The sequence below is a fragment of the Caloenas nicobarica genome, chromosome 33 (genome assembly GCF_036013445.1).
Source record: "Caloenas nicobarica isolate bCalNic1 chromosome 33, bCalNic1.hap1, whole genome shotgun sequence".
Lineage (NCBI taxonomy): Eukaryota > Metazoa > Chordata > Aves > Columbiformes > Columbidae > Caloenas > Caloenas nicobarica.
Genome location: NC_088277.1, coordinates 382,850 through 400,337, shown reverse-complemented (window position 1 = coordinate 400,337; position 17,488 = coordinate 382,850). Strand labels below are relative to the sequence as shown.

Here is a 17,488-nt window from a genome sequence, read left to right as displayed (position 1 = left end):
CTCGGGTGCCAATGGGCTGTCCCAACGTTCCAAATCCATCGTGTCTTGCCCTTCCCCGGGTGCTGGAGGAGCAGTCCTGGCCGTGACCACCACCCCAGCCCCGCCATGGGTCCCTGGGGCTCGCACGCCTCGCAGGGTGGGACCCCGGGGGCTCACACACCTCGCAGGGTGGGACCCCGGGGGCTCACACGCCTCGCAGGGTGGGTCCCGGGGGCTCGCACGCCTCGCAGGGTGGGTCCCTGGGGCTCGCACGCCTCGCAGGGTGGGACCCCGGGGGCTCGCACGCCTCGCAGGGTGGGACCCCGGGGGCTCGCACGCCTCGCAGGGTGGGACCCCGGGGGCTCGCACGCCTCGCAGGGTGGGACCCCGGGGGCTCACACGCCTCGCAGGGTGACACGGGGCTGTTCTCTTGCTTGGGCCCCCACCTGCTGGAGACGCCCCGCTGGGCTCCCGGGCGCTCGCACGATGGGTGCGCGGGTCCCGTTGGCTCAGGATCCCACCTCCCGTCGTGCTTCCCCGTCACCGCTGCCAGGATTCCCAGCGGGGTCGGGGACCAGGGAGCCCGGGAGCGGCTTCAAGTTCATTCGGAATGAAGCTGAGGCCCCAAAACAGCCCTTCAGAGCCGCAGCCGGGATATTTAGTGAGGGGTCTGTGTGTGTGTGCTGGGGAAAACTCCATGTGCAAACGCTGCACGTGCAGATTTTGGGCACTTCGCCCCACGTCCGCCCCTCTTTGCTGGTGCTGCCACCCCTCCAGCTGCTCCCGTTTCTGGCTGGGGCGATGTTTGGCTGCTCCGTTCCCCTCTCGGTTTGATGCCGTGTCCTTGCTGTGGCTGATCTCAGTGCTGGCTCCTCTGCCACGAGATTTTCTCCTGTTTGTATTTGTGCCCCCCATCCGCCAATCAGGAATCCCAGCTAAACCTTTTGGCTCAGCCCTGAGGCAGCTTTTCCCCTCCGTGCCTCAGTTCTCCGTCCGTCCCACCCTCCTTCCCACCCTCCGCAGCCCATCCCAGAGCCCAAGTCCTAAATCTGAGTTGTCTTTCCATCCATCAACACCCAGACCAGTGGAGAAGGAAAACCAAAAAAGCAGCAGATTTTTAAAAATGAGAAATGCTCTTTATTGGACCATACAGTGTGGAAGGCCTGGAACTGAAGAGGCTGTAGCCATGAGGACAAGGATTGAGAAATCAGGGTGGTGATTCCTATACACAGAAAGCGATAACCTTTCCCACAGGTGCCTGAGAAAACAGAAGGGGCTGGGAGAAATCTTTACTTGCAGACAAAAGATGTGAAGGTTGTAACACAGGTTGCAGGCAGAGGCTTTTAGAGCATCTTGGAGCTCTTTTCCTTGCTGAGGACCTGGGCCTGTGGTTTCACGAGGCTGTCACCCCGGTTTTTGGAGGAGTGAAGCAGGACCGTGGCCAAGCGCGGCTGTCCCCCTTCAGCAAAGCGCTTCCACGTGGCTTTAAACGCCCGACTCCGGGGGGAGGACAAGGACTGTGCTGAAAAAGGGCCAGCGCGGGGTCCAGACGGCTTCCAAAACCCTGCCAGCGACCTGGTACAACCTCTGCTTTGGCCAAAGGTGCTCCGGATAATCACAATGGGGTCCTGCTCGTCCTCCCCTGCCGCAGAGGCGGAGAGTGACGGCCGGAGGAGGAGAGGGTCTAGCGCAGCTATTTACACTGTTGATTCGTAGGGCAGCACTTGCTTTTGGAAGGCGGGAGGTCACGTCGTCGTCCGCACGGGCGGCCCCGTGCTCGTGCTCGCCGTCCTTATCTGATGGTCTTTTTGCTAGTGGTGGTCTTGGAAACGATTCTCACGCTGCCGCCGGCGCTGGAGCCGACGCCTCGGCTGCTCCCGGAGCTGAAGCTGCTGCCTCCGCTGTAGCCGAGCCCCCCGCCCAAGCCTCCGCTCCCGCCTCCGAAGCCGCCAACGCCGCCGCCGCTGCTGATGCTGTAGCCGCCGCCGCCGTAGCCACCGCCCATGCCCAGGGAGCCGGCGCCGCTGCCGTAGCCCATCCCGCTGGAGGTGCTGACCACGGCTGCAGGGACACAACACCCGCCTCAGGTCCCGCCATCTGCCCCAGGCGAGGGGACCTCCTGGCAGCGCGTTGGGCTAAATGACCTCGAAAAGGTCCTTTCCAACCCAAATTATTCCATGACCTGCACCATCACCCCCGCGGTGAGCGGGGAACGAGCAGGGGTGGAATCAGGGAGATACTTACAGACGCTCACGGCTCCAACTCCCTCTCCGGCGAGCCTGTTGGGAGAGGGGAACATAAGGAATAATGCCAAAGTACAGACAAGATCTAACATTAGCCACTGGAGCATCTAATTAGGCTTTTGTGGCCATCAGTAGGGACTATCCGCTGCTGGGGTGTGTCTGTATCACAGATAAAAATGCTCATTTTTATCTGCATAAGGTGCCAGGGACTGGAGAAACTAGCCTTTTCCTGCAAAACTCACAACTGAAAATATCCCTTTCTCTGCCCCTGTTTTCCATCGCTTGGTGCTGCAGCCGCGGGGTGAGCTGCTCCTTGTGCCCGGGGAGATGCCCCCAGCTCCGCGGAGCAGCGCCCAGCAGCCCCGTGTCCTCGTCCCCACCTGCTCTCCTCGCCCTCCAGCAGCTTCCTGTAGGTCGCGATCTCGATGTCCAGGGCCAGCTTGACGTTCATGAGCTCCTGGTACTCGCGCAGCTGCCGGGCCAGGTCGGCCTTGGCCTTCTGCAGAGCATCCTCCAGCTCGGCCAGCTTGGCCTTGGCGTCCTTGAGCGCCAGCTCCCCGCGCTCCTCTGCCTCGGCGATGGCCGCTTGGAGGTTTGCACACTGAAAACAAGGAAAATGGGTTTTCGTTTTGCGTTGGCCACCCAAAACTCTCCCCTGAGTATCGCTGTGGGATTGTAGATACTGGCTGGTGGCTCCCGGGATGGCACTGGGAGGTCACGATGGGCCGTTAAGGAGGTGTCGTAGGGTGGGTGACATAATCCTGTCCCCCAAGAAAAGGAGAGACCTCTGCATGTCTCTGCTTTGCTCCACACCTTTTCGGGGGCAGCTTAGTAGCTCACAATTTGCTTCCCCAGCAAGAAAGCGGCTCTCACAGCACGTACTTGCCTTGAAGGGCCTTCCCTGGTGGGCAGAGGCGAGGTGGCCGTGTCCTCCCGTGCCAGGACCTGGCTCTTTCTGGCCACCGTCACCTCCCGCCACCCGGCAGCTGCTCTGCGGGAGCATCCCCCCCTACCTGTTTCTTCACGCTCTCGATCTCGTTCCGCAGCCTCTGGACCATGCGGTTAATCTCTGAAATCTCGATCTTGGTGTTCCGCAGGTCGTCACCGTGCCGCCCGGCGGAGACCTGGAGTTCCTCGTACTGGTGTGCGAGAAGGAGGAGAGCGCTGGTGAGGCACCGCGGGGAGGGCAGGGGCTTCGGGGCACAAAGCGCAGCTTAAGGGGTGGGGGACAACGTTCCTCTGAGCAACCTGCCCATGGAATGACAGCATTTGCCCTTAGTTATCAATATATGCTAAGATTGGATTGCATAGAGCACCTCTGGGTTGTCACCTGCTCTTAAGGACCTGGAAGCAAAAAGAAATTCTCTGTGTCTAAGGCCAGATCTGCCGGTGACTCTTTGTGAGCCCAGGCTTAAGACATTTAAGCATCTTTCTCTTGGTTTCACTGCAAGGACTATAAGGCTGGTCAAGCGTAGTGGTCCACAAGCTCACAATGTGGGTCTGTACACGATTGCGACTCGCACAGAAAGATGAATTCATCTGTGGGGTGATGCTGGGAACCTTCCCCGTTAGTCCTGCCTCCCGGCGGCTGGGGGGGCCTCGCTCTGTGCTTCGTCACGCACCTTGGTTTGGTACCAGGACTCCGCTTCGGCGCGGCTGCGGTTGGCGATGTCCTCGTACTGCGCCTTCACCTCCGCGATGATGCTGTTGAGGTCCAGGTTGCGGTTGTTGTCCATGGACAGCACCACGGAGGTGTCGGACACTTGCTGCTGCATCTGGGATAATTCCTGCAAAAGGTGCAAAAAATGGAGTTAATGGTCCCGGATCTGGAGCGGAAACTGCGCGGACAGGAGGTGGCTTGGGAGCCCTCTCTGCCAAACCGTCCTCTTGCATTTTCCCCTGCTCTGTTTCTACCTGTTTACCCTTTTTTATCTTATGCCTGCGTTATAATTTCCAAAAGGCAGCGACCCCCTTCTCCGTTACCGCTGTACGGCACCGAGCACGGTGGCCAGAGCTCCGGGGAGCGGGGACGGTGCCGTGGCGGCGCGAGCCGGCCGCTTACCGCCTCGTAGACAGCGCGCAGGAAGTTAATCTCATCCGCCAGCCCGTCTGCTTTGGCCTGCAGCTCCACCTTGTTCATGTAAGCGCCGTCCACGTCCTAAAGAGAAGAAAACCAAAGACTTCTGGTGAAGCCACAAGCCAGAGGGACTTGAGGACGCCAGCGGGACCGTCTCTCTGCGTCCAGGTCTGTCATTCTTTAGACTTGTTTTTATATTCTTGCGATCAAGGCTTTTTTTTTTTTTTTTTTTTTAATATCTGACATTTCCTGTGAGCCGGGACCAGGGATGTGACCTAAGAGTTAAACTGAGTCACACGAGGCCAAATGGTTTGTAACTGCAACTGCAGGAGCTTTCTTCAGAAAACAGGGCAGCTCCACGGAGAAGGTTTTTCCTGTTTGTGGCCTCAGGAGAACCCACTGTCCATCCCATAACTCACCTTCTTGAGGACCACGAACTCATTCTCTGCGCCAGTGCGCCGGTTGATCTCATCTTCATATCTGTTTGGATAAAAGAGCGAGAGGGTTTGGGTAGAAAGCAGAGATGGAACTGCTCCGGTCCCAAATCATTACTTGCAGCTCACGGGTATATCCTGTATTCCCACCCGTTCACCGGCCGGAGCAGATGCAGAGCAAATAATTACTGAGTCTGAACCTGCAGGACTCCATGGTGTGCGTGGTCCCAGCTAAAAAGAATAGATGTGAATCCTCACCCTTAAAGTCAAGCTCGTACGTAAACGTGTCCCGGATCAGAGCCTGTGTCAGTGGGAAGCAGGAGCTGGAATTCTTGGTGACCTTTACCCAACACCAAGTTATGCAAAAGGCTTTCAACAAAGCTGCATCTACTAACATGTAATAACATAACAATTTGATATTTGATGTTCTAATAATACTAATGGCTCTGAATAACCCGCTGCAGCATTTAATTTAAAAAAAATCTGTGATTCTTTAGCCACAGTTGTGCAAGAGCAGATCATTATGCCTCAGACTACGTTTCCGTGGAAGTTTTTATGGCTCTGAGCAACATCCTCTCATCAGATAATCAGGGCAGGGCTTAGCTAGAAAGAAGACAGAACATGTAGGCTCTTGAGGCAAAGCCCTGGATTTTCGAGGCAGGTTTGTGCCAGTCCTCTAACTAACATTGCCAGCAATATCCCTGCAGATGGATCCGCGAGCAGGCACGGGAAGAAGTGCAAATTCTGGACTGGGAACCAACTCTAGACTTTAAAGGTGTTCTCTTTCCCAGCCGGTAGCCCCAAAATCCAGACTGTATCATTTGTCATTTTTGGCCTGATCAGTAGTTCTCAAAGCCTAGAATCCATATCAAGACCTGAAGCGCACCCAAGTACAACACGCCAGAAGCCGTGTCAGTCCCTCCCGTCTGCTCCAAGTGCTGCCTCCCTGTCCCTGCCAAAAAAAATCTGTCTCTTCACATGCTTAACTATAATATTTAAATACATGTCAGGCCTGCGGGGTGTTTTTCTCAAATGTGGACTTGGCCAGATCTGGTTGAATAAGGGCGAGATTGTTCTTGCCAGGCTACAGCCAGCTGAAGATGAAGAACCACACCTAAAAAAACCACCCGAATGTCCCTTACAGTCGGCAGATGCCGAGTGACGTCCTTAGAACGATTCATCCACCTCCGCTGGACGCCCCGGCTCGGGAGGGGATTCGTTCCCTCCCCAGGGAAATCGTTTTCTTTGACAAGAGTCAGAGACGAGCTGAGCGAGGTCGCTCTGGCAAGGCTGGGGTTGCCTTTGCAAAGAGAGAAATCGGGGATTTTGGAGCTGGCGCTTCATGGCTCTGTCTCATTCCCTTTTTGCACGTCTGTTACGCTCCCGAGTGACGCGTTTTTCTGTCCCCAGGTGTGTTATTTTGGGAGACTCGAGGGACCAGACCGTGCAGCTTCCCGCGGGTGCGTGAATTCCATGCTGAACGCTGATCCTGCCCCTAAAAATCTGCCCTGACTAGAGGTAATTCTGAGACCAAGCTTTGCTTTCGCACCTTCATTTTGCAAACTGGCAGAGGAACCCGGTGCAAACACAGGGCGTGCACCAGCGAGCGTGAGCCGCCTGCCCTGGTTTTCACGTTTTTTAATCATTTCTGCTACAGAGCACGGTTTCTTACTTGTTCTTAAAGTCTTCTACCATGTCCTGCATGTTCCTGAGCTCAGTGTCCAGCCGGCCCCTCTCTCCCATGAGGCTGTCGAGCTGCCGGCGCAGGTTGTTGATGTAGGACTCGAAAAGGGGCTCCAGGGACTTCCTGGTGACGGTGTGGCCCTGCTCCTGCAGGAGGGTCCACTTGGTCTCCAGCACTTTGTTCTGCTGCTCCAAAAAGCGCACCTGGGGAGAAACGAAAGGCAGAGACGCGCTGAGGTGCCGCGCGGACGATCCGCTGCCCCGGGGAAAGGTGGGATCGGTCACCACGGAAAGGAAGGGGCGGGAGATGCTGGGACGGTTTGGGGGAAATCATTAAGATCTTCCTAATTTAGGGCACCAGATTCTAGAACCTATCAAAAGCATCTAAGACGTTTAGAGAGATTTTTTTCAAGAGCTATTAAGCAGGCCAGGCATCTGTGTTTGCAACTTTGGGTGTTTCTCCCACAACTAGATGCTCAGCCCACCTTGCTGGTTTAAACTGGTGTTATCCCATTGAGTTGTGTAGAGTTTGCCGGTTTACAACCAGTAGAAGATCCATCCAGCCCCCGGGGTGTTTTTTACAGGGAGGAGGGGGATTTACTTTCTCAGGAAAATAAAGCACTGAAAAACTCATCCTGGCAAAGAGGAAGCCTGAGCCAGTTGTGGGTTTTCGGCCAGGCCCACGCTGTTTGGCTGGGATCAGTTCGGGCAAGCCCCGAAATCCAAAGGAAGTTTCTTCCTCTTGTTCTTTCCCCGAGGCAACTGATAACATGCAGGGCGTGATGCTTAAGATCAAACTCTCACCTTGTCGATGAAAGAGGCGAATTTGTTGTTGAGGGTCTTGATCTGCTCCCGCTCCTGCGTTCGCACCTTCTGGATTTCGGGGTCGATATCCAGCTTGAGAGGCGCCAGGAGGCTCTGGTTGACGGTCACTTCTTGGATGCCACCAGGTGGGCAAACGGGGAACCCGGGGCCACCTCGACCACCAAATCCGGGACCTCCCAGCCCAAATCCGCTGCCCAGCCCGTAGCCGCCACCACCACCAGCTCCTCCTAAGCCAAAACCAGCGCCAGCTCCACCACCATAGCCAAGAGCAAAGCCGGCTCCTCCACCGAAGCCGTATCCACCACCGGCTCCGCTCCGTAGACCTCCACCGACCGAGCCAAAGGAAATTCTTTTGCTTCCACCTAGGTTATAGAGACTTCTGCTGCCAAAGCCACCGCCAGCTCCGAAGCCTGCTCCACCTCCGGCTCTTCCTCCTCCAACTCTGGAGACAGAGACGGAGCTAAAACTGCTCCTGGTGCCACTGCCACCTCCTACGATAGCGGAGCCCGAGCTAAAGCCCCTCACGCCCCCTCCAGTAGATGATCTGAAAGAGACCCGGCTCATGGTGGCTGGTTCAACTGGGAATGCAAAGAGCAGGAGAAAGGAGAAAACAAAAAAAAAGGCTGGTGAGTAAAAGCTGCGTGGCAGGAAAAGAGCAGAGGGCAAGGGAGCCAGAAACCCCTGTGATGGGAGAGCTTGGGAGCCTCCTCTTTTATCTGCTTGGAAAACTTGGCACGGGGATTCAGAACTTGACGTGCCTTGCAGCAACTTGCCTTGTCAAACACACCTAGGCTGCGGCGCGGCGCTGAAAAATGCATTGTTTGCAGGCAGGAAAGTAACGGAGCGCGGGAGCTCCCCCCCCACCAGAGGCTGCCGCTCTGAGTCATGAAACGAGAATCGAATGGGCCGACACGCCGGGGACAGGACCCAACACGATCCTCCCGAGACCCCGGGAGCCGCTTTTCCTCGGGCGAGCCCAGGACTCGCTCGCTTGAGTAATATCCCCTGCGCTGAAGCTTTTGCAAGGGGAGCTTTAGGATTTCACGTGTTGCGCAGCAGACGGGGCAGCATAAATAGGGGTTTTTTCCCAGCTGGGGCCGAGGGTGGTTTCACTTCTCAGTGCAGCTCTTCTGATTTCTCTTTGGAAAAGGGATCTGAGTGATCACAGGCTCGCAGAGATGAGCTGAGTGGAACTTGTCTGCTGGGAGGATTTTCTGCGATCTTACCAAAAAACTTGTCTCATTGCAGGGGAAACTGAGCAGTTAGTTAGCGTGGCTTTCAAAGACAGCAACTAAATCCCTTTTCCTAAATAACTCCAAATCACATTAAATAGTTCTGCGGGACTTATAAAATATTTATTAAAGAGATGCTTGAAATGATTGTTCTTCTTTTGAATCTCCTTGTCAGGCTCAGGGTTCAAAAGCTGCCTGTGAAGTGGTGTTTTTATCCCTTTTTTTCCGCCCCCCGTGTTTAACCAGCAGTTTCCACGTCGTTGCTGGCTCTCCGAGAGATCCCGGGAAGGGGAATTCACCCCATTTTCTTCCAGCTCCCACCCGTCCCCTCCTTCACTCTGCTGAGATCATTCCGTCGGAAATTTTTTCTAGAATAGCCTTTTCCCTTTAATCTCGGGCGAACCCTCGCCCAGGAGCTTCCACTGGGCCTGGTCTGTGCTTTGGGAGGGTGTGAAGGCGGGAGGGCTGGGGGCCGTGTCCCTCGTGTCCGTGGGGACCTGGGCACGGGTTACAAGAGCAAATCTCCCTCCCACCCCAGATCCTCCCGCGGGCCGTTTCTGCCCACCCAGGGCAGGTAAAGCCGCAGCGCGGGGCAGGGAGAGGAAACCGAATCCAAAAGATTCCCGAAATCAGCTACGTGAGCGATGAGCGGAGGAGCTTAGTCCAAAACGAGCGGCTTAAGGGGATCTGCTGCGTCTCGGGGCTTGTTTCTGTTGATGCGTTTCCAACCGCCGCTCACTCTGTCTGGGAACTTGAAAGAACCTGAGCACGAGGGGGGTGGGTTTTTGTTGGTTTGTGTTGCTTTATTTTTTTTCTTTTTCTTTTTTTTCTGGCTGCAGTCAGCGAAAGGCAGCGCTCACAGCCATGGTCTCCTGCGGGCAGCCCTGTCGCTGCCGATTGCCAATGCCTGAGTCACCGGCGCCCGCGGCGCCGTGGGCCGAGCCCCGGGAAGCCGAGCCCCGGCCTGGCTCTTGCCAAAGCACCTCTTCTGTTTTTTCTGGAAGGGCGGTAGCAAGGGGGTGCTCTCACCTCGGCGGTGGAGACGCGGGAACCTCCCGGGCGCTGGAGGCGCGGGGTTTGGCAGGAAGAGCTGCGCCCACGCTTGCGCGTCCAGAGACACCGACCCCCGTGTCAGGGCGACGCGCGGGGCTGGTACCCTCGAAACGACCCCGCCGGGGTGATGCCGATATGGAAAATCCAGCAATTCTCTGACAAGCAGGGCAGACAGAGGGAGATTTGCTTCCCTAAGCTTGCAGATGCAAATTGGCACTGGTGTGCTGGCTCCTACCTTCGCCTTCCAAAGAACTATGCAAAGTCACACCTGGGAACCGGAGCTGCAAATGTTTTAATTAAAGCGAAGAAAGGATTCGTGTTGAAGGCTCTCATTACCTCCCCAGCTCTTCTAGGAAAGCCTGTTGCTGCAGACAACAGTAATTAAGTGGAATATTACAAAGGGTTTGGAAGAGTAAAGCGAGTGATAGCTTAGGCACCAAAACAAGGGAAATTCTTGCAGCATCTCTGGGTCCCACGCGGTTTCCTTGCTTGGCTCGTGTCGCTCACGCACTCGGGCCCCCCGGAGCTGCTGGGGGGCGTGGGGGAACATGTGTCCCCCTGGAGGGGAAGGTGCCGATTTGGGAGGACGATAATTTGGGAGGCAGGATGAGGGTGATGCTGGGGCTGCAAGGGGGGGAGGAACGGGGCCAGCTGAGATGTGCTTGTGGTTTTGTTTTGTTTTTTTTTTTTTCAGCACAGGCTGGGGGAAAAACATCCCAAACTTTTCACGTTAGTTAAGGTTAGATTGTCGTTAGCTGCGTTAATTCCTCACACCCGTGCTGTGTAATTCAGCGTTCACAGTGGTGAGTACAGAAATCGAGGTGACTCAGAGCTCGTTTTTCATCTTCACTGATCTTTGGCCCATCTGCCTGCGACCTCCCCTGCGACACAGGGGACCGAGGACTTGGGGTTTGTCCCCGTTTTTGGTCTTTCTTGCTGCGGTTACTTCGAGTTTGGGGGCGACGGGAGCTCTGATGCTCCCGCGTTTTGGTGCATCGGGGCTCCAGGGGGGTTTTGCTGCAGCAGCTCTGAGCGTCGCCCGTAAACCAGCCGGTCCGATGCGTTCCTGCTTGTTCTCCCCCATCTGATGTGCAGTGGGATGCTGAGAGGTCAGGGAAGAGCGTCTGACTCTTTGAAGTGCAGGGAGGTGTGAGTGTTCGGCTGAGGTTTTCTTTCACCTTTTTTTTTTTCCCTTTTTTATTCTCCTTTTGCAATGACCAAACTACCTGCACGCGTGGTGAGCTGCTCTGCTCCTGCTCACCGAAACCGTCCTCAGCCCAGATCACCCCATAAAATCCTCCCCCAGAGCCCTCGATATTCTTGGGTTTGCTGCATCTTTTTAAAAAAGAAAGTTAAATACCGGGTTTTCACCCGAGCTGGCAGAGCTGTGCAAAACCCTCCCTTCCACAGAAGGATTAACCCAAATTGCAGCTTAAAAATGAATGGTGATTAAATTTTTTTTTTTTGTCATTTAATGGATAAACCTGCACCCGCCTCTTCCTCCTCTTTTCTCTGATTCTTCCATTTGTTTTGGGACAACTGGTTTCAAGCTTCTCATTATAATTTTATCAGCATTTTGAAGCTTTTCCCCCAAAGTAAAGCAAAATCCCCCTCCAGCTCACTCTGCTGAAGGTTGGGAATATTTTGTTCTGTTTTGAAATAAAGAGATGGAGGAACAAATAAATTACAATCCGGTTTTATTAGACACGTTCCAAAAAGAGAGAGGAAGGAAAACACAGCATCGCATCACTATCACTGAAGTATGGAAAGCTGCAATTTTATCTCTTAATGGTACTTTCCCCAAAATAAAGAGACATAAAGTCAGCAAAACTTGGGCAGTTGGCTGATTTGGGTGTTTTTTCAGCCATTCCTACAAAACCTCGGGTGAACCCGGACAGCAACCGCCGTAACTGCGAACGCCTGCCTTGCTTTGGCAGGACTCTCTGCCTCGGTGGTTATTTCGAACTGTACAAACCCCATCGTTTTGCGAACAAGCCCTGACGTCACACAGCTGCGACGCTCAGCACTGCGGGGGCAAAACCTGGTTTTTTGAAGCTCAGCTGTGAATGGGAAAAAGGGAATTTTCCATCGAGTGATTCAAGTGACTCTGCTCTCCCGTGATGAGGGATATTTATTTCTAAGAGGGGCCTCATGCTTGCAAACCACTGCCTGGGGTCTCTCAGCGACCTCCTGGGCTGTTTCTACATAGCAGAAAAATAACCCACGTTTCTGATAAAGACGAGCTGCTTAACTCGAAGGAGCGAGTTTGGGTCGTCCCTGCGGCGGAGGAGCTGACGCCGAGTTCCCAGCCCGTCCCTGGTCTGCCATGGGCCAGAACTGAGCTAAAAACCCGAGTTCTTGCGTCTTTGCGCTATTTGGTCTCTGTGTGCCGACGGCTGCCGGCTCCCCGCGGTTACAAACACGCTGCTCAGCCTCAGTCAGAGCAAACACACAAAAATTGGGAAAAAAAAACCAAAATCAATTCCCCATTCAGAAAATCTCTTAGGCCCGTGTTTTCTTTTTAATCCCTTCTCAGGTGCTGTGGGAGATCTGCTGACGCGTGTGCCGCTGCTTTTCTGGAACAGTGATGCAAACACTGAAGATCTACGGTGCGAGGAGCCGGGACCGAGGTGGGTGCGGGGGCTGGCGATGCGGGAGGGACGCGGGAGCGATGGTTTTGGGGAGGGTCTGCTCTCGGTTTTACTCGGGCGGTGTCGCGTTCTTCAGGCTTTGGCTTTTGATGCTCTTTTTGCTGGAGGAGGTTTTGGAGACGATCTTCACAGCCGGGTTGCTGCCTTTTGCGCTTCCAGAGCTGAAGTTGCCCCCGCCGGTGCTCAGGCCGCTGCCGCCTCCTCCGTAGCCAAGAGCGCTCGCGGTGCCGAGAGCGCCGCCCCCTCCAAACCCACCGCCGAGACCCCCGCCGGCCCCGAGCCCGAGTCCTCCTCCGCTTCCAAAGCTGTAGCCTCCACCACCGCCGCCGCCAAGACCAAAACCGCTTCCACCGCCTCCTCCAAGACCAAAACCGCTTCCACCGCCTCCTCCAAGGCTGAAGCCGCTTCCACCGCCTCCTCCGCTTAGGCTCAGTCCGCCAAACCCTCCTCCTAACCCAGCTCCACCAGCCACGCTGGAGCTGGAGCTGATGACAGCTGCAAGAAAAAGGAACCAGAGGGTTGGACGTCTTGGCCCGTCACCATCGTCAGGACCGTGCACCCAACTTCTGTCCCCCATGGAAGCCACCGGTGCTGGTGGAGGGCTCGGAACATCTTATACTGGGCAAAACTTCCCTTTTCCTGAGGTTGCTCGCAGCCCAAAGCAAGACAAGCACCGGGGTACTTACAGTAGCTGATAGGGTTGAGTCCCTCGCCGCTCAGCCTGTCGGGGGGCAGAAAATGGAGAGGTTAGAGCAAAATGAAGGAGATGGGCAGAGGAACCGGCTGCTGGCAGGGACGAAGTGATAATCGCTGTTACTCCTGCATGAATTTTGCCCCCACCTGCTCTCCTCGCCCTCCAGCAGCTTCCTGTAGGTCGCGATCTCGATGTCCAGGGCCAGCTTGACGTTCATGAGCTCCTGGTACTCGCGCAGCTGCCGGGCCATGTCGGCTTTGGCTTTCTGCAGCGCGTCTTCCAGGTCGATCATCTTGGCCTTGGCGTCCTTGAGCGCCAGCTCCCCGCGCTCCTCGGCGTCCCCGATGGCCGTCTGCAGGGTGGCACACTGCAAGAGGAGGGGTTGCAGATCCTAAGCGCCGCTTTTCTTTTGGGGCAAGAGTCACCTAAGGAAGGAAACCGTTCTGCTCGGGGTGTTAATGAAAAAAGTTGTGACTGAGGTCGTTCACCCATAGCTGAAATTTCTGGAGTGGAAATTCCAGCCTGGAAAGAATTATTTAATACATGTTGCAGTGCGGTGCCCTTTTCAGGAGGGAATTCGGTGCGTTCAATGAGGTACCTCATACTCTGCGGCTGCTCAAGTCACGAAGATCAGCAAAGCAGAGCTGCGGTTGGAAGGAACCCGGGAACGGGGCTCCGCGGGCTCCTTTGGCCGTTCCTACCTGGTTCCTGGTGTTCTCGATCTCTGAGCGGATCCTCTGGATCAGCCGGTTGAGCTCGGAGATCTCCCCCTTGGTGTTGCGCAGGTCGTCCCCGTGCTTCCCGGCCGTGGCCTGCAGCTCCTCGAACTGCGGTCAGAGGGAGGAGTGAACCCTCTGGGATGTCCAGGCGGACAAGATGTGACTGGGACGCATTTCTGGGGACATTTGCTGCTGTTTATGACACCTCTGGGTCTGTTCACCTTGGTTTGGTACCAGGCCTCTGCCTCGGCGCGGCTGCGGTTGGCGATGTCCTCGTACTGCGCTTTGACCTCGGCGATGATGCTGCTGAGGTCCAGGTTGCGGTTGTTGTCCATGGACAGAATGACGGCCGTGTCGGACACTTGTGCGCTGAGCTGAGCCAGCTCCTGCGGGGAAGCACACGGGACCCCCGCCGGCTGCACTCACCTTTCCAAATGCCGTGGGTGGTGACAGTCACTGTCCGGGGGCGGCAACAGGACAGAAGTGGGAGGAAGGTGTCCGTACCGCGTCGTAGAGGGCTCGGAGGAAGCTGAGCTCGTCGGTCAGCGCGTCCACCTTGGCCTCCAGCTCCACCTTGCTCATGTAAGCGGCGTCCACGTCCTGGAAAAGAGCAACGCGAGGACATCTGCAGAGCCTGGCGCCTCTTTGGCTCGGCCAAGAACCGGCCCAGCCTGGAGCTGGAGCCGCTGCGGTCACCGTGCGCTTGGCATCCGTCGCACTTCATCTCACCCACCTTCTTCAGCACCACAAATTCATTCTCCGCTGCAGTGCGACGGTTGATTTCCTCCTCGTATCTGCAGGGAAAAAGGGAAAAACGTGCGGAGTCAGACCTCGGTAAGCGGAAAAGCCATACGAGTAGGACCATGAGGTTATCTGGGCTGGGTACAGCTGTTCCAAATCAACCGCAACACTGCCCAGCTCAAATCTGTGAGAATTCCGTTCCTCAAAGGGCTGAAATGACATGTGGACAGAATGCAGGTGGAACAAGGAGGGCGAAGCTGGTTTAGATGTCTTTCTTTTGCAAGCATTGTCACAATTTGTAACTAAGCAAGCTTAATCCTACCGCCTAATGCTAAACCGAACCATTTGTGCCCCGTTTCAGCCCCGGGTGCCCGGCTGTGCCGCCAGCGGGTGCTCACTTGTTCTTGAAATCCTCGACCAGGTCTTGCATGTTCTTCAGCTCCCCGTCCATGCGGCCCCTCTCGCCGAGCAGGTTGGCCAGCTGCCACCGCAGGCTGCTGATGTACGCCTCGAACAGCGGCTCCAGGTTGCTTTTGCCCGAGTTGTTCTTTTGCCCCTGGTCTTGCAGGAGGGTCCATTTGGTCTCCAGCACCTTGTTCTGCTGCTCCAGGAAGCGAACCTGAGCATTGGGAGGCACAAGAGGCCGGTAATGGGCAACTGGGACTGATGCGCAGCACAAACCAAGGAAACCCCAGAGCAGGAGTGAAAATCCAGCTGTGAGTATCCTCCAGATGGTCTAGGGCTACATTAGCCCACCCAGTAGCTCCACAAATCTGCCCTCAGTGGATGGTTCTCTTTTAGAGCCGGTTTAATTTAGCAAGCTAACGAACAATCATTAGAAAATGTGAGTTCAGGTCTTTGATCGCTTGATTTCTTTAACATCCTTGGGTTTTTCTTTCTTTGTGAGAGATATTTATCTTCCTTCATTAAGGCTAAGATCTGAGTACTACAGGTTGAAAGACCGGGACTTAATTGCCTTTCCTTTTGCTCATATGTACTAGATACTTACCCAAGTAAAAGCCAAGGAAGGACTTAAGCTGAGGCAATATCAAAAGGACTTTAGTTTGCAAGCAATAAAGCAATTAGGACTAACAGGTCTGCTGTGATTCCCCACAGAGAGGGCTGGGTTAAGCAGCTCGGTCTGGATTACTCCATTTGAGCTAAAATATCTGATTTCTCAGGCACAAAACCTGGATCTAATCCCCTTTTCCCAGGTTCTAGTCTAGTTTTCTGCCTTGTAACTGTCTAGCAGAATGTTCTTTTTTGGTTACTTTCTTGAGGACATGCAGATAAGAAATAGGCAATAGACTGTAGATCTCTGAAGTTGTATTTTTGTAGCTACAAGACTGTCCCGCTCCCTCTGTCGCGGTTCCACAGCACTTGGTGAAGTCTCACCTTGTCAATGAAAGAGGCAAACTTGTTGTTGAGGGTCTTGATTTGCTCCTTCTCGTCTTTTCGCACCTGATGGATGTTTGGATCTATCTCCAGGTTCAGCGGCGCCAGCAGACTCTGGTTGACGGTCACTTCTTGGATTGTCCCGACTCCGGGTGGGCCAGCGCCAAATCCCGCGGGGTTCCTGCCGCCCCCCAGCCCTGTGCCGAACCCTCCCGGCGCCCCTACCCCACCAAAGCCAAACCCCGCACCGCCTCCCTGTCCACCGCCGAAGCCCAGCCCACCGGCACCTCCACCAAAGCCAAATCCAGCACTACCGAGACCGAGTCCGAGAGCTCCGCCACCGAGTCCGCAGCCACCGCCACCCCCCAGGCCAGAGCCAGCGCCAGCCCCGCTCCCAAAAGCAGCTCGGTAGCTGCTTCCAACGCCGATGGAGATCCTCTTGCTACCGCCGAGGTTGTAGAGGCTCCTGCTGCCAAAACCACCTCCACCGCCTCCACCACCTGCTCCGATGAGCCTCCCAAAGCCGCCTCCACCTCCTCCCGCTCGTGCCACCGACATGGAGCTGAATCCGGCCCTGCTGCCGCTCGGAAGGACGGCGGAGGCCGCGCTGCAGGACCTGCCTCCCCCTCCCGCCCTCACGCCGAACGTTTGCCGGCTCATCCCAGCAGGACGCGACAGCCCGGCGCTGGTGAGCAGCCGCAAACTGGGGGAGAGCAGCTCTCTGCTCCCCTTTTTATCCCCCCGCGGATCTGGGCTTGGTTGCGTGGAAGTCCAGTGATCAACTTAGTGCCTTCATGGTTTTGACGTGCCAGGCGGCCAACTGTCTTCTCGAGGCTCGTTAAACGCTGATTGCGCCCAAACGCACCTCCCGGGCCGGTGCGAATCTGCTCAGCTAGAAGAGTTACCTAACTGCCCGATTTTTGGCTCAGCTTAGCGCAAAGCCTCTGTGTGCTTGCAGAGGTGTATTATTTTATTACCTAGCTGCGCAGCAAAAGAAAATACATTTTTAAAGGTGGGAAAAAAGAGAAATAGCCACCAGCATAGCCCTGTGCTACTTATAAGATGTAGTAGCTCAGTACAGAGCTGAGGGGAGAGTCCTCTGAGTTAACTTGAGTGAGAATAAAATGGCTAAATCTAAACAAAAATATTTCACAGGGCCCCAGCCAATTAATGATGTGATCAACACATTTGCGTCTCAATCTAAAAAGCATTTCAATGAAAGGGGCAGATTTTCTGAAAATCCCTTTGCCCGGCTTTGGGAACGGTGTTGTTTGCACGTTACCATTAAGATGTAATAAATCCTGAGTTTCTAGCTCTTTACAGCTGCCATTTCTTTTAAAGACCTTTGAACCTTTCTGTTCAAAAAGCAAAGATTTAACCAGCATGAAAAATCCTCCCACAAATTCTCCTTATTTTACTTCCTGGAGTTCTTGGGGGGGAAAAAAAAGAGCAAATTCGATGGGGCGTGGTGACATTTTTTGGCATCTCAGACTTTGTGGAACTGTGATATTTAGAGCATTTTATTGCCGGTATTGAAGCGTTTTCGGCGTTGCTGTCCTGGTGGCGCCGCCTGCGCTGTGTGCATGACTGGAGCTTCAACATATTGACAGGACGGGACTCTACGTGCCCTTCAAAACACATTCATGTGCCTCAGTGCTGCAAAACCATCAAGTATGAGCTAAAATCCCACTGGCATCTCTGCAAGAAAAATTAAACTGATGCTTTCTGTTCTACAAAAGACCAAATATCTGATTATCCTTGG

At 55.0% G+C, this 17,488-nt stretch overlaps 2 protein-coding genes across 2 annotated transcripts; both read right to left on the bottom strand.

Moving 5' to 3' along the window:
- Positions 1–1,099: 1,099 nt before the first annotated feature.
- Positions 1,100–7,911, bottom strand: LOC136000620 (keratin, type II cytoskeletal 6A-like). Its single transcript, XM_065654550.1, has 9 exons — positions 7,221–7,911; positions 6,406–6,620; positions 4,719–4,779; positions 4,285–4,380; positions 3,845–4,009; positions 3,236–3,361; positions 2,603–2,823; positions 2,224–2,258; positions 1,100–2,040 (listed from the first exon to the last, which is right to left on the bottom strand). The coding sequence occupies exons 1-9, from the start codon at positions 7,803–7,805 to the stop codon at positions 1,772–1,774; spliced, it is 1,773 nt and encodes a 590-aa protein (XP_065510622.1). The 5' UTR covers positions 7,806–7,911; the 3' UTR covers positions 1,100–1,771.
- Positions 7,912–12,226: 4,315 nt separating this feature from the next.
- Positions 12,227–16,386, bottom strand: LOC136000618 (keratin, type II cytoskeletal 5-like). Its single transcript, XM_065654547.1, has 9 exons — positions 15,727–16,386; positions 14,730–14,950; positions 14,324–14,384; positions 14,095–14,190; positions 13,812–13,976; positions 13,573–13,698; positions 13,018–13,238; positions 12,864–12,898; positions 12,227–12,672 (listed from the first exon to the last, which is right to left on the bottom strand). Exons 1-9 carry the CDS (start codon positions 16,384–16,386, stop codon positions 12,227–12,229), a joined length of 2,031 nt encoding a protein of 676 aa, XP_065510619.1.
- Between the last annotated feature and the right edge of the window lie 1,102 nt (positions 16,387–17,488).

Excerpts from the sequence above, each read along its gene's own strand:
- LOC136000620 (XM_065654550.1), bottom strand. The coding sequence starts at position 7,805 with ATGAGCCGGGTCTCTTTCAGATCATCTACTGGAGGGGGCGTGAGGGGC. Across the intron at positions 6,621-7,220 it reads TCGCCTCTTTCATCGACAAG|GTGCGCTTTTTGGAGCAGCA; the intron begins GTGAGAGTTTGA and ends GTTTCTCCCCAG. Across the intron at positions 4,381-4,718 it reads AGTTCGTGGTCCTCAAGAAG|GACGTGGACGGCGCTTACAT; the intron begins GTGAGTTATGGG and ends TCTTCTCTTTAG.
- LOC136000618 (XM_065654547.1), bottom strand. The coding sequence starts at position 16,386 with ATGAGCCGGCAAACGTTCGGCGTGAGGGCGGGAGGGGGAGGCAGGTCC. Across the intron at positions 13,239-13,572 it reads TCGAGAACACCAGGAACCAG|TGTGCCACCCTGCAGACGGC; the intron begins GTAGGAACGGCC and ends CTCCTCTTGCAG. Across the intron at positions 12,899-13,017 it reads CTGGAGGGCGAGGAGAGCAG|GCTGAGCGGCGAGGGACTCA; the intron begins GTGGGGGCAAAA and ends GCCCCCCGACAG.